Below are 15,320 nucleotides of genomic sequence, written 5' to 3' on the forward strand. Positions count from 1 at the left end.
ACAAACAAAATACTGTACAGTCACGGCGCACCAGCCCTAAAATGAAGGTTACACATGGTAATTAGAACAGAACGTCACTATGGGTTGCACCTTTACAAATAAATACTAACAGGGATTTATGTGGCTAGTGAGGAGGGCGGCTACTTAAATAATAATAATTCATGACATGGTCAAATTTTGAAATATCAATGGATATTTGTTGAATGGTAACTTGTGGTACATTTTTTTAATAGATATTAAGACATTTTTGTTATTCACTATTATTTTTCCTCTTATTGGACAATTTTCAGGCAACTGAAAAAACCCTTTTAACTTCTACAATAAACAAGAACACTGAGTCTAAAACTGTGGCAGGAGAACCGTGCTAGAGGTACTCAAGAACATTTGAGTATTCCGCCGTACTCCACTATAAACGTAAAACTTTATCAAAATGTATGTAGCTTCTCACTACACAGTCACCCCGCCTCTCACCTGAAGTCAGCTAGGGTAGGCTCCAGCATACCCCCGCGACCCTAATGAGGATAAGTGGTATAGTAAATGGATAGATGGATATAACACAGTGTCTTAAAGTTTTTGGTCCACTTTCTTGTGCCATTTCCTTCAAAAATTATTTGGACTTCATGCTACATCCATAAACATGCCATACAATGAGAATTATACAGCCATCCCTCGTTTATCACGGTTAATTGGTTCCAGGCTCAACCTCAATAAGTGAATTGAATGAAATATTCATTCATTCATTCATTCATTTTCTACCGCTTTTCCTCACGAGGGTCGGGGGGGGGGGTGCTGGAGCCTATCCCAGCTGTCTTCGGGCGTGAGGCGGGGTACACCCTGGACTGGTCGCCAGCCAATCACAGGGCACATATAGACAAACAACCATTCACACTCACATTCATACCTATGGAGTCGCCAATTAACCTAGCATGTTTTTGGAATGTGGGGGGAAACCGGAGTACCCGGAGTACGCATGCAAGTGGAGAACATGCAAACTCCATACAGAGATGGCCGAGGGTGGAATTGAACCCTGGTCTCCTAGCTGTGAGGCCTGCGCGCTAATCACTAGACCGCCGTGCCGCCCAATGAAATATTCATTAATCGAATATTTTCATAGTTAGTGCATTGAAAACTTGTTTGACTTTCTAAATGCAGGTTTTAACAATGTTAGAGCCCTGTAGACATGAAATAACACCCCTACAGTCACCTTTACACTCCTATTATTCTTTGTTTATATCATACAGTAAGAGTTGCGAGCATAGCAAGTTACCAAGTTAGCTAGTTAGCCGACATGCCATGGAGAAGACCATGGCATGTCGGCTCGGCTCTGCTATCTCAGTAGCCAGTCTCCATGCAGTGTGAAAGGTAGCATAAGCTAACCAATGTCTCACAATATTAGTGATGCCTATTGACGACAATACTACATATAACTTGTCTTATATATTTTTTGACTAATAACAGGCCATAGTCAACAACAAAACAGTGATAATTTAGAATTATTTCTTTCAAAAAACACCATAGATATTCAAACCGTGATAGAGCGAGGGACGACTGTAATGCTGTATTTTGTTATTTTAGTGTAAAGTGTATTTTTCTCCCAACCAACCCTTTAGTGATTAAAATCACAAAGCTCATTTTCAAGCCATTTAGTGGGTTTTCATTTTTAGTCTAAATGCCTGCGAGAACAGGTTCAAGTTTAACGTTCTTGTGGGTGCAGTTTACAGTTCTGCCAGCAGGGGGCTCTACTTGCTTGCAACGTCCATATCACTTGTTTGCATTGCGCAACACATTGGCCGCTGACGTTATCAATTTTAAGAGCAGACGCTGTGTCAATACTGAGTGTATATAGAACTCTGACCTGTTTTGGTGTCACATATTCAACGTAAATCGACTGTCAGGTATTTAAGTCAAGTAGAGCAGGTGGTCCTCCATAGTGGGAGTGATACAACCTGGCTTTTCATAGTCAGTCTTTTCTGCTCTTTGATTTGTCTCCATCCTGCCGTGAGGATCTTGCTGCGTTCTAAGCCAAGATGAGGTTGTTCCACGGCTCGGCTTTTGAGCCCGACGACGCGCCGTGCCCCCCCGGGGACATCTTGAGAGCAAGAGCCCCACCTGGAGATGCCATGTAGGCTGGCAGAGCTGAAACCTGTAGTCCCACACACAGACAAAACAAACATGATCAGGTATCGACGGTAGGTCAGTAGATGAAAATGTGGACGTGTCAAGCATTCCTACCTGTGTGTGCACACCGCTGTGTGTGTACAAACTGGGCGTCTCTGGTTCTGTCTTAATCTGCCGGGCCTCCTCAGACATAGAGGAGGTGCTGGAGGAGGAGGTGATGGAGGCCCGGGGAGTGCTGCTTGTTGGTGTCACTGAAGCTCCCTCGGTGCCTGGACCACCTGCGGGGTACCACACTAGTGTTAGCATTTAAACACACAGCAGGAGGCTGAAATAGCTGTGTAACGGGGGTCGTATATATATATATATATATATATATATATATATATATATATATATATATATATATATATATATATATATATATATATATATATATACTACTAGGGATGTCCGATACTGGCTTTTGATTGGGGGAAAAAAATTTACACTGATGTTGACCGATATCACATTTTTATGCTGATATCGGGTCGATATTTATTGATATACCGATAATTATCAAACATCTCTTTATATACATATATACGCAGTACATATTAGGGATGTCCAATATCAGCATAAAAACGTGATATCAGTTGATATCGGGATCAGATTTTTTCCCAATCATAAAAAATGATATTTAAAAAAAATGCTGAATACAACACATATATGTTCATTGCACCATTGGAGATATGTCATGTTACACATATCGATGTCAGAATCGGCTGATATCAGCATCGGAAGAGTTGCGAGTTGGGCAATATCGGCATATTGGCATCCCTAATATATACCCCCCAAAAAGTTATGTTGTAATAATAATAATAATGTGTTTATTTTGGCTTTTTTTTTATAGTGCAAAGCCTTAACCCTGGGGAATGATTGTAGCACATGACAGTATTATTTAAATAAGTACAATAAAATGTATTTGTAATTCCTATTTATACCCATTTTAGTACAATATTTAAACCCAGAATATTATTGTCAATAATCACTAGCCATCAATATTATGTTATCATTTGTAATAATAATTGTGTATATTTTTGAAACAATGTCAACCTTTTATTATAGGCATTATTTTAACCACAGAAAATTATTGAAGCACTTTTGAAGACCATTAAAAAATGTACTCATAATTACATTTCTAATTTCAAAATAGTATAATAGGTTTTCATAATTGATAGTTTCTTGATATTTATTTCAACTTAGTTCAAACCAAATGTGCTTCTTTGGCCTGTAAAGGCTGTTTGGCATTTCAAAGCTAACCAGTTTGAGTCTTGCTCAGGTTCTTAGGTTTGCGCTTGCGGGTCTGGATTCCCTCTTTTTTCATAGCCAGGGGTCTCGGGACCTGTCAAGAAGACAGCATGGATGTGTTAAACAGGTAAAAAAAACAAAAGGTTATAAAGATATTTCTCAGTTTTAATTGATGTTCCAATGTCAAAAATACACGTTTCTTTAAGCTGTTGTTCCTTTACCCCGTGGAGCTTCATGTAGAGTCCACAGGCGTTGCAAACGGGCTCGCCCTCTGCGTTTCGTCGCCACAGGGTGGTGGTGGTGGTGTGACAGTTGGTGCAGGACAGGCCGACCCTCCTGGAGGCCGACTGGGGGTTGAGAGGTGGGTACAACACACAGCACACGTCGGATTGATATCAGACACAAAGGAAAACATCCCAGCCGGAACCCTCGTCTTTTACACCCACCAGTCGTCTCTGGGGCTTGATGAGGGGTCTGTTGATGCCGTTCATCTTATGGTAGAGTCCGCAGGCGTTGCAAAGGTAGTGGCCCGTGCCGTCTCGCCTCCACAGCGGCGTGGACATGGCGCCACAGTTGACACATTCTCGACCCTCTGCAAAGTCGTCAAATATATCTGAAAGGAGAACAACTATGAATTTGTTTGTTTTTATTAGATGACGATGAAACAAAGTATTCCATTCCTTTAATTCAGGGGTGTTCAAAGTAGAGTGCAGGCACAATTTGGGCTAAAAAAAACAGCAAAAATTGGAGGAAAAATTTAGCATAAATACATAGTAAAAATGTTGATGCTAACAACATTTTCCTTTAAAGATAGCGACATAACTGCTTAGCATATTGGATTGGTTTTGGAAAATAAATGGAAAATATTAACATCAGCATCATTCAGTTTTTGAGTATTGAGTATGTGGCCCTCGGTGGAAAAATACATTCACTGTGACTGATACCACCGCACACAGTACCGACACGTGGCATCTGTACAGCTGAAGTTCACAGTGGAGTTCAAAGAGAAGGTGATGCACAGATCATTGTTTACATTATTTAGCACCTTTTTGTCATTTTAATTGTAAATTAATTGACTAGCTGACAAAAAGAAGTGATCCGAAACATCCGGAAAAACTCTGCGGCGAGTCAAAGAGGCTATTGTTCTGTAAGAATAATTCATTCCACTTCCAGAAGAAGAAAAATTGGAGTTTGGACCTTCCGCCCTTGCCTGTGTGGTGGATGTGTGCACCAGCAGGAGGTGCAGGCCCTGCTCCAGGCCTTGCTCCTTATCTGCTCGCAGGTCCCCAGCAGATAAAGACAGCGCCGCAAATAGAGCTCCATCACACTGAGACAAATAGAGACTCGCAGTCTCGCTCACTTTTCCCCTCACAGATAACATGACGTCTCACCCCTGCAGACCGCAATCTCCCCTATAAGAACCACTTAGTTTGGCCCTCCTTAGCATGCCGTACTTTATGTTGAACATATCCAATCTATCAGAATGAATGACGTGCATCCTATTTGATGAAACAACACCGCCGACTGTTCATCTTCTTCAGATGTATAGCAAGATCTGATCCAAGGCTGAGAACAAAACAAATGAACATTTAACCTTGAGGCCGGAAGTTCGGGAGCCAACACAAAACACAAGACAATACACTTGTTGCACTAACAATTGTTATTTTTGTCCTTATCAGGATTTAAAACACCCAAGGACAAAGGAATCATGGAAAATATCATTCAAATAGGAAACAATTTCACAATAAAAAATAAGGTAGATAATAAATAAAGTAGAAATAACTAAATGGAGTCATGTTTAGGTTTGTTGTCAGTGTCATTCAGTGAAGGGGCCGCTTTAAGGAGTCATGGAGTGTGACTGAAATCGTTAGATCAGAGGTCAGATTGGATCAATTCTCTTATCACGCTAACAGTTACATCTCTTTCTCTTTTTTTTTCTTCATCAAGGGCAACATTTCAATAAATCGCCGTGGTTATATAACACATATTTTACATCAAGTCATTACTTTATAGGACATGTAATGGGATTAAAGAGTCACACTCATGAAGCAACAAACCTTGTATGACTTCAATTGAACTATTTTATATCTGTTAAATAATTATTATAAGGACAGGCTGAAATATTTTTTGATGAGTCTAATGTTGTTTTGATTACATGAGGTTCATTACGCAATGAAATGTATTTTTAAGGAAACTATTTTATCAATGAAAGTAAACATTGATAGAGTTTTCATGTAATCCTGATTGAACGATGCAGAAAAAGATAATTTTTTATATTCAATACAGTAAAACAGTAAAAACACAAAATTAAAAGCATTATATGTAGTATATTGGATTCTTGTATACTATAATTCTGTATAATCATAGGGCCTGTACATAATTGAAGCAAATATATTTATTCTTTTATTTATTTATTCTTAAAATGTGTTCACAGGAAATGTTATACCATTTTTTAAAATGGGTTACTTTCTTCGTTATTTAAACGTAAATTACAAATCAATCGGTTCATTAGTATTTGTTATTTTCAGTATTTAATTCCCATGTTATTTGTGAATAATATTTTATCCCTAAGTAATGTTTTAGTTGCTCTGCAGTGTAATTCAATGTAGTGACTACTTCGTTTTGTCACATCGTATTTTTAAAATAAAAAAATGAATGCTTGATATTTATATATTGAATAGTTTATTGAAAATAATTTATTGAAAAATAATAAGTCTTCCTCACCTATGTTTGGGTGGCGTGTTGCGCCGGTTGGACCTCCGCTTTGCAGGCCGTGCAACACCGGGCTGTCAAAGGGTGACGCCGACCACGTTCCCCCCACGTTGGGGCTCATGTAGGCCGGGTAGGGGCTGTGGTATGACCCACCGAGACCCCGGGTGCTATAGTGCTCTCTCCCGTTCGCAGAGATGCCGAGTGGGCTGCTGTAGGAGGCCGCCGCCGCCGCAGCCTGCTCCCTCGCCGGTGGGCTTGTGGAGAAGCTGAAACGCGGAGAAACCGGGGAGTGGTTGTACGACGACACCGACTCGGCGCCGGGTTGAGCCCAGGCAGAGTGACTCGAGGCCGGCGTGCTCGTCTGTGACGCCCCGGGCGTCTGGAGGTAGGGCAGGGTGGGGATCATCGGGGTGACGACCCGGGTGGTGGGTACATAGACCGGGGATGTACCCGAGGAGTTGTGCAGGAAGCCGGCCTCGTAGGACGGGTGTCCGTGGTTGGTGGTCATGATGCCCTGGTACATATCCACTCCTGGAAGATGCACATCCGTCTCAGGGTGGAAGGAATCAAAAATTTAGATGCACTTATGGGTCGAAAGACTTAACAAAGTAGATAAAAAAAACTTCTTTAATACGAGTACATCTCTAAAATAGGAGCTGCTGCTGTCTGGTCCACCACAGCGATTTAATCTTATCAAATTAAGAATGAAGCGAAGGGGGAGAGAAAAAGAGGAGGAGTGAAAGACCTACCTCGATCAACATCTCTTTCTCTCTCTCTTTCTCAAAATAAATTCACATAACCCTACTCCACATTATAATATACATTTTTTAAAACAGAAATTAATTTTTTTATTGTACTGTTGTTTAAAGAGCTTTTGTAAAGTTTGTTTTTTTTCTGTGAAATTTTTAGTTTTTTCTTACAATTTCACACCTAAATGTACAGAATAATCCATCATGTATTATTTTGAACACACTACAATTACTACCTTATATCTCATGTTACATTATGCCAACAATTTAACAAAACAAAATAGTATAATATTCTAATTTAATCTTGATTTAGGTGTTTCTGACACATATCTATCCAAAAAAAGACAACACTTGCAGCAGCAGGTCAAGGCAAATAGTGCAATATTGCCTCACTGGAAATGGGGAACTGCCATCAATGTGTAACTGCATGCTGATAAGAGCTGCTGGCTAATAATATTAAGGTGTGTTCACATGCTGCAGCCTGAAAAATATCCTTTAAGGCCAGTACTGCCAATAAGGATCATGGGTAATATCTTGGCACCATGCATGCAGGAAGGCCAAATCCCCTTTTTTTTCCATCTCATTGTGACCTGCAGAAAAAGGGTGAAAGGTGTATGAAAATACTCCCGCAAAACTATAGCGATTGTTTTTTTTTTTTGTTATTGTACAGTACTGTGTGTGTTTGTACATGCCAGGGTGTATCACTGACACAGGCCAGACTCTGTGTGTGTGTACACAAATCTTGCTGCCACTGTATGACTGAGAAAGTGTCGGATGAGTGATTTGACAGAGATGCCGTTATGTGTGTATGACACTAGCATCTTCATCCCACCCATTCTACTTCCTAAAAAGCAAATCCCTTCAATATATGTAGTATATTCCACACTTTAACTTGGAAGTGCGTGAATGTTATTGATACTTATCTCCGAGTAGTAATATTGTGGCTTTGTTGTCATGGTTACCTCAATAGCAGGAACTGGAACTGAAAGGCCAGCTCCTTTTCCACAGTCCCGTGCATTCCAAACAGCATTGCTGATTAGAAACTGGGAAATATATGAAAGATATGCAGTATGTTTCTCAAGTGCAAAATGGTCATCTGTAAGAAGCAGGTAGTTTAGTGTTGTAAATAAGGTAACCAGAACGGCACTTTACAGATACACATACAAAAGTTGATCAAATTAGATAAAAAGACATATTTCAACACAATTTTTCCTGTTATACAAGGTAAATAGAAATACAAGCATCCGTCGTTCATTGGTTTCAAAGTACGATTCACTATTATTAAACCAGTAGTCACTTTTATTCATTCATTTTCTACCGCTTTTCCTCGCAGGGGGTGCTGGAGCCTATCCCAGCTGTCTTCAGGTGAGAGGCGGGGTACACCCTGGCCAGCCAATCACAGGGCACAAATAGAGAAGCAACCATTCACACTCACATTCATACCTATGGACAATTTGGAGTCGCCAATTTAACCTAGCATGTTTTTGGAATGTGGGAGGAAACCGGAGTACCCGGAGAAAACCCACGCATGCACGGGGAGAGCATGCAAACTCCACTGACCAATGGGTGGAATCGAACCCTGGTCTCCTAGCTGTGAGGTCTGTGTGCTAACCACTCGTCCGACGTGCAGCCCTAGTCACTTTCACACTCCTATTATTCTTTGTTTACATAACAGGGCCATAACAGCCTCTCCAATTTACTTATTATAAACATAAACTTAACCTAACACGGAATGGGGGAGAAAGACAAACTAAAAACGTACCACTTCCACATGGAATGAGAGGAGAACCTTTTTTTTTTGTCTCAGGTTCAGTAGCCAGTCTCCATGCAGTATAAGAGATAGTGTAATCTAACATCATGTCTCCTAACATTATTGACACCATAGTGACCACAATAACCAGTACAAAACAACCCACCCTAAAGTGTAAGGATGTGAGCATCTTTACTTGATGTTCCAATTTCTTTTTTGGTCACTAGGTGTCAGTTACAAATGTTACATTGATGGGACGATATTACAGCACAGGAAGGAAGTGGAACATCAACATTGCTAATGTGTGAGTTTTATGTCTTAAATGTCTTCTTTTCTCTTATTATGCCTACTATGTGTTAGAATAACTGTGTAAAGGTGACTATAGGGGTGTTATCTTGTGTCTAGAAGTCTTTAAAAATCGTATTTAGAATGTTGTAAACAGGTTTTCTAATGTTTTAAGTACGACTTTATGAATAAGGACTTTATGGAAATTCGCTTATCACGGACGGGTCTGGAACCAATTAACCGCTATAAATGAGGGATTATTGTATACTCACAATGGATGTTTTGATATCAGAGATAGTTTAGTTTAGAACTGCAAATGGTATAATGTTGAGTTAAATATCGTCAATTATCTGATTTTTTTTGTGTGTGTACGTCACTGGGCAAGCTCAGTTCTGTCCATAATTAATGAACTGTTAGTGACAACATTTGGGGTCAAGGTAGTTGTTGGGGCTAAGCGTCCAGGAAATGTAAGGCACCAGGAAAAGTGTCCCCATCCTGGCTGGACCAGAGACTCAATCATGTTGGGGTCACTGACTGACACACACACACATACACACACACACACACACACACACATAGTGAGCCGATGGTAGACTCCTGGCTCCAGGAAGAAGACATCATTGCAAGAAAGGACACGGAGACACAAACCGTCTCACGTCTTCATGAACTAACACATTTGGTGACATAAGTCTTTTTTTTTTTTAACCTTTCATCTCATTTTCTACATCTGCTGAGCTCACCTGTTTTGCTGGCCTTATCTGATGAGATTGATCATCAGCACGCCGCTCTGGTGATAATGATGAAACAGTGCTAATCAATATTAACTCACTTAGTGTCAAACACTCATAAAGACCTCATGTTTCCATGTGACACAGCACGAAGGCACATAACATCATCTTTACATTAGCTGCCTCTGTCATTTGACTTATTTTTTTAATGAATTGAAATGTGCACAAATACTAAAAGCACAACATATAACAAACTATAATATTATACAATCTGTATGACTGCTTGGCTCAGATTTGGCTTAAGCATTTCAATTTTTTACCATGTTTACATTTTTATTATTCATTTTTTCATTCAAGTGTAATGTATTTTTTTTGCATGTTATTCTCAGTGAGTATTTAGATGTTATGCTTTTGGATGAAGTGTTACATTTGAGCAGTGAAGGTCACAGAGTCACATGGCTCAACGAATAGCCGCACAACCGTCCAGCGTGAGTGTGTTTTGGGAGGAATAATTAACTCCTCAGTTGCAGCGGGTTCTCATATCGTGTTGGGCTCAAGTGGCCGACTGTTTGAAGAGCAGGGCAAACACGTCTTGGCGATACTCAATTACACGGGATAAGGATTAATTGATCTTGGCATGCAGATGCACAAAGTTCTAGTGTCTTGTGCATGCCAGGCCACTAGTTGGCGATGGGATTCTGTCAAATAAAGGATCTTTGACCAGGGTTTTTGCGCTCGGTCTTCAAAAGCAGCAGAATGATTCTGTCATGGAGAGGATTTTTGACTAGCGAATTTGCAGTAGTTCCTTAAAAACAGTAGAGTGAGTCTGTCAAATACAAGATCTTTGACTCGTGTTTTTCCCAATAAGTCTTTAAAAAAAGCACTCCTCTTGTCATATGGATAAACTTTGTCTCACATTTTTGCAGTAGGTCTTTGAAAGTAGCAGTGATTCTGTCAAATAAAGGATCTTTGACCAGTGTTTTTGCACTAGGTCTTTAAAAACAGCAGTGATTCTGTCAAATAAAAGATTTTTGACCAGTGTTTTTTCACTAGGTCTTTTAAAACAGCAGTGATTCTGTCCAATGAAGGATCTTTGACCAGTGTTTTTGCACTAGATCTTTTAAAACAGCAGTGATTCTGTCAAATAAAGGATCTTTGATCAGTGTATCTGCACTAGGTCTCTAAAAACAGCAGTGATTCTGTCAAATAAAGGATCTTTGACCCGTGTTTTTGTACCAGGTCCTCAAAAACAGCAGTGATTCTGTCATGGAGAACCCCCTTAAAAACTTTAAGATGATGATTCTTTTATATAGAGGATCTTTGAGTAACTCAAAATAGCAGAGTGGTTTTGTCATACAGAGGATGACTTTGAGGTTTTATGATGATACTAGCCATTTAAAAAAGTAAAAATGTGAAAGTATAGCAGAGCCTTGCATTAACATATTTTAGAATAATAGTCAGAAGAGAATTGTGGCCGTCCTATCCGTAGAAACTCAGCTTTGAACTTGGAACTTACCTGGCTAAACCCGACAGAGTGTAGAGTAGCGTCCTGTTTGGTTGGTGTTTATTGTGCGATGCTCAACAGTGTTCATACTTGCTGGTGTATTTTTAGCATTTAAAGACGCATGCAGGGATCCCAGGTCCTCTCCTGTTGTTGATAAGCAGTGACCAAAGTTCGCTCGCAAGCCTGAAGAACAAACGGGGAACATGCACACACACACACACACACACACACACTAATGCAGCGCCAGTGTTTAACAGACTAACACATGAGGCTTAGCTGTAGTGTGATGTGGCGGTCCGACGGAAAGCCGCTTGTTTGCACGCAGAGGAGCAACCCAAGGGTAACACTCAGGGTTAGGTAAAGGTGAGATGACATCATCACAACAATGGGTGAAGGTGTCTGTGGAGAGGTCACACAGGGTTCACCAGGTAGGGTTAAAGAGCGGGCCAAGATGGCCAACTCCAAATAGACTATAGTCGTGTCTCGGTTTTCGTAATTTATTCATTCATTCATTTTCTACCGCTTATCCTCATGAGCGTCGCAGGGGTGCTGGAGCCTATCCCAGCTGTCTTCGGGCGAGAGGCGGGGTACACCCTGGACTGGTGGCCATCCAATCACAGGGCACATAAAGACAAACAACCATTCACACTCACATTCATACCTATGGACAATTTGGAGTCGCTAATTAACCTAGCATGTTTTTGGAATGTGGGAGGAAACCGGAGTACCCGGAGAAAACCCATGCATGCACGGGGAGAACATGCAAATTCCACACAGAGATGGCCGAGAGTGGGATTAAACTCGGATCTCCTAGCTGTGAGACCTGCACACTAACCACTCGGTCGCCGTGCAGCCATTAGTAATTCATTCAGACATAATTTGTAAGAAATGTACAAAATAACTGAGCATTTTCATAGTAAATCCAATGACAACCAAAAATACATTTTATAGTAACTTCCTGTACTGCTGTACTGTTCTTTCCTTGGCCCCATGGTTGGTTATTTAGCGGTCAATTAATGCACTGATTCACCATAGATTTGCAATATTCTATGATAACCAAACCAGTGTATGAAAACAGGCAACATTTTGGCAAAAGTTTTGCAGGAACTGGGGTGTAGGAAACCCGAGGTGTCGTACACCCGGTGGGAAATGGTGGGAGACAGAGCGAGGGCATGTCATGGAGGAGCACAGTGAAGATGCCAGCAGACAGGAGGAGCACTGGAAAACAAAAGAGGCTCCACTCTCGGCCTCCTCTTATCTGTCTGAGGGTCTTATCCACCCCTGGCTCTGTTAGTGTAACCCCCCCCCCCCAATTCTCTCCCTCCCTCCTTCCCTCCCTTTTCTCCTTCCACCTCATTCCTCCAACCCAAATGCCCCCCCCCCCTTCCATCCCCTCCACTACCGTTATCAGCACAGGGCTGACGTCAGAGGGCCCGCTGGTGCTGTGGGCCGGAGACGGAGGCTGATAGCGTGGCGGAGGATGCCTCCGCACAGGCTGTGGGAACCGTGGACCCAGCCCACCTTGACACCGTAGTGGCCCCTGCACATCCATGACGTGCACTTGCACACGTGCACAGCACCGATCAGGTTATAGTCGTTACGTCATAAATGTATGACATCCCCATCTGCAGTATAGTGCATCAATGGTGACTTACCCCCAGTTTCATCCCGTGAGCCGAGTCCTGGTCACATGTTGCTTTGCAAAACAGTATACTTCCAAAAGAGTAATTGATTTAGCATCACAAAACCCAAAGAAATCTAAATCCCTCTGGTCTCTGTTTGTATCATTTGTTGTGTACGTGTTCCACTGTGTTTACATTTGTGGTTGAAGACCGCTGCGATGCTAACGCTCTCGCGTCGCAACATAGCAGACATAATAAGAGTAAGACATCGAGATATACTCATGCTTGTGTGTCACAATGAATGTGTTCCCTAGGGGGACCTTAGTAAAAGGCGGACAGGAAGTGAGACTGGAGGTTCAGAGTTGAGTTTTAGCTTGTCAAGGCTTGTGTACACACCATGCACACTGTAGCCTGTGTTGTTATTATTATTATTAAATATTATTCATTCATTCATTTTCTATGCGTGTTTTATGGCAAAAAGAGGTGATGATGCAACTGCACAATAGAAGAGATCATGTTTGATGCAATTTTATTTTCTATACCGCTTATCCTCACGAGGGTCACGGGCGGTGCTGGAGCCTATCCCAGCTGTCTTCGGGCGAGAGGCGGGGTACACCCTGGACTGGTGGCCAGCCAATCACAGGGCACATATAGACAAACAACCATTCACACTCACATTCATACCTATTCATACCTATACTATGGACAATTTGGAGTGGCCAATAAACCTAGCATGTTTTTGGAATGTGGGAGGAAACCGGAGTACCCGGTGAAAACCCACGCATGCACGGGGAGAACATGTAAACTCCACACAGAGATGGCCAAGGGTGGAATCGAACCCTGGTCTCCTAGCTGTGAGGTCTACGCGATAACCACTCGTCTACCGTGCAGCCCCTATTTTTATTATTATTAAATATTATTATTATTATGTTCCTGTTGTGAGGTCATTTAAGATGATGCTTGTCTCACCAAACAATTACTGACACCTAGTGGCCATTTGAATGCTACTTCTGCCTTGTATTTGTATTTTAGTTCATTCAATTAGTTTTTTTGGACATTTTTATGCTTGAAACCTGTGTGTGAACTGATGCCACAGCTTTTCCACTCATCATGAGTCTATCTGTAAACGATCTGTAAACAATATACATGAAGTTTAAGAGTACACCGTGTCACAGAATTCATGCATCTTCGAGGGAAACTCCCACAAGACGCTGATAAAAAAGACACGTATGAGATATTATTAAGTGAAAGTCGGCTTTCACACGTCATTGAAGGCGATTATAAAGCCCGGGATCAGTCTTTGCGGCACTTGGTGGCTGATTTGTCTCCACAGAGGAGAGCAGATAGCGATGATGTCAGGGTGGACTACGGCCCCTACAGGGGCGGCAGTCGAGGTATTCATCCTCATTTCCTGTACCCAGTCACCGTCATTGTGTCCCTGGGCAAGACACTTACCTACTTAACCTCCAGTGCTGCCCAGACTGGTCGGAGAGGCCAGGGCGGCTGTGCTTACAGATGTAGTTTACCACCTTGATTCATTTCATTGTGAAGGACTTAGTGTGTCATCCATTACTATTACAGCGTTGGACGGTGTTTTCATGTTTGTGATGGGTCATCGGGTGCAAGTTTGATCCAAGAGGGCCGCGGCAGATGAAGTTTCACATCATTAGTTGCAGGTGCAGCGCTCCCAAAGAGTGCAAACACCCCCCCCCCCCCCCCCCCCCGCCGACTCCCACAGCCTGTGTCATCTAAACCCTGTTAATTATCGTCTCAATGTGGCTTTATGCAGACATTCAGACATTTTATTTGGCCCTTTGACACGCGTACAGTAGAGGACAGGACCGGGCCCCGGGAGTCAGAGCCGCCATCAATCCGTCACACATTTATTTCCACTTTTTCCCCGCTGATGTTTTCGGACATGGATCTCTCGGATGGGGAGTGGAGACACACTTATCAGTGGCTTGTCCCCGATAAGACGGAGAAGATTTGTAACGGTTTGTGTGTGTGTGTGTGTGTGTGTGTTGACTATTGCTCTTTCTCGCTCTGACCTCTTCTGGCTCTAGCAAGTGGGAGGGTGGCCTTGACAGAGGTTCTGAGACGTAGCGTAAGAATGAGGCGAAAAAGAAAGAAAGAGAGCGTTGTTTGGGGCGCTCACTCCCTAAAAAGTGCAGCCAGCGTCCTTGGGTGTGAAGATGTGCAAGAATAATGAGCGAGGACAGGCTATAAAATAGCATGGAGGTGCAGGTTTGCATGCCGTTCATTCATACTGGATGTGCTGACTAAACAATCGGCTTCCTCTATGTCATCTTTCACATATTCCAGTGTTGCATCTCGTTGATAACACACCACACACACACACACACAGACTGTACAGCCACGCAACAATACCTCAGACCTCATTAGTCTTCTTAATTGGTCCACAACTGTTGTGGTGGTCTGGCCAAATGCCCCGTTTAAGTAAACCCACTCAGTGGAAGAAGGAAACACTGTGCAGGCCGACCAGCAGATCACAGAGTGCAGCTTCGTTTCTGGTAGACTAAACCACCTGAGGAGGAGCCACGGGGT

General features: G+C 42.1%; 2 protein-coding genes across 3 annotated transcripts in view; one reads left to right on the forward strand and one right to left on the reverse strand.

Moving 5' to 3' along the window:
• The window catches only part of ncoa7b (nuclear receptor coactivator 7b), a 36,304-nt gene that overhangs the window by 2,211 nt on the left and 18,773 nt on the right, over nt 1–15,320 (forward strand). The window contains exon 1 of one of the 2 annotated variants that reach the window (XM_078799150.1): nt 6,483–6,502. The exons of the other annotated variant lie outside the window; for it this stretch is intronic. The gene's annotated coding sequence lies outside the window, so the exon portion shown is untranslated. Of the gene's footprint in view, nt 1–6,482; nt 6,503–15,320 lie in introns of those variants that run through there. 2 annotated transcript variants of the gene reach the window in all.
• gata4 (GATA binding protein 4) lies at nt 808–6,802 on the reverse strand. Its single transcript, XM_058056169.2, has 6 exons — nt 6,130–6,802; nt 3,852–4,018; nt 3,627–3,752; nt 3,418–3,499; nt 2,233–2,396; nt 808–2,143 (listed from the first exon to the last, which is right to left on the reverse strand). The coding sequence occupies exons 1-6, from the start codon at nt 6,638–6,640 to the stop codon at nt 2,018–2,020; spliced, it is 1,176 nt and encodes a 391-aa protein (XP_057912152.2). The 5' UTR covers nt 6,641–6,802; the 3' UTR covers nt 808–2,017.

The sequence above is a fragment of the Doryrhamphus excisus genome, linkage group LG19 (genome assembly GCF_037039965.1).
Source record: "Doryrhamphus excisus strain RoL-2023G ecotype Guam linkage group LG19, RoL_Dexc_Guam_v1.1, whole genome shotgun sequence".
In the NCBI taxonomy this organism is placed as follows: Eukaryota; Metazoa; Chordata; class Actinopteri; order Syngnathiformes; family Syngnathidae; genus Doryrhamphus; species Doryrhamphus excisus.

Excerpts from the sequence above, each read along its gene's own strand:
- gata4 (XM_058056169.2), bottom strand. The coding sequence starts at position 6,640 with ATGTACCAGGGCATCATGACCACCAACCACGGACACCCGTCCTACGAG. Across the intron at positions 2,397-3,417 it reads CCTGAGCAAGACTCAAACTG|GTGGTCCAGGCACCGAGGGA; the intron begins GTTAGCTTTGAA and ends GGTACCCCGCAG. Across the intron at positions 2,144-2,232 it reads ACAGCGGTGTGCACACACAG|GTTTCAGCTCTGCCAGCCTA; the intron begins GTAGGAATGCTT and ends GTGGGACTACAG.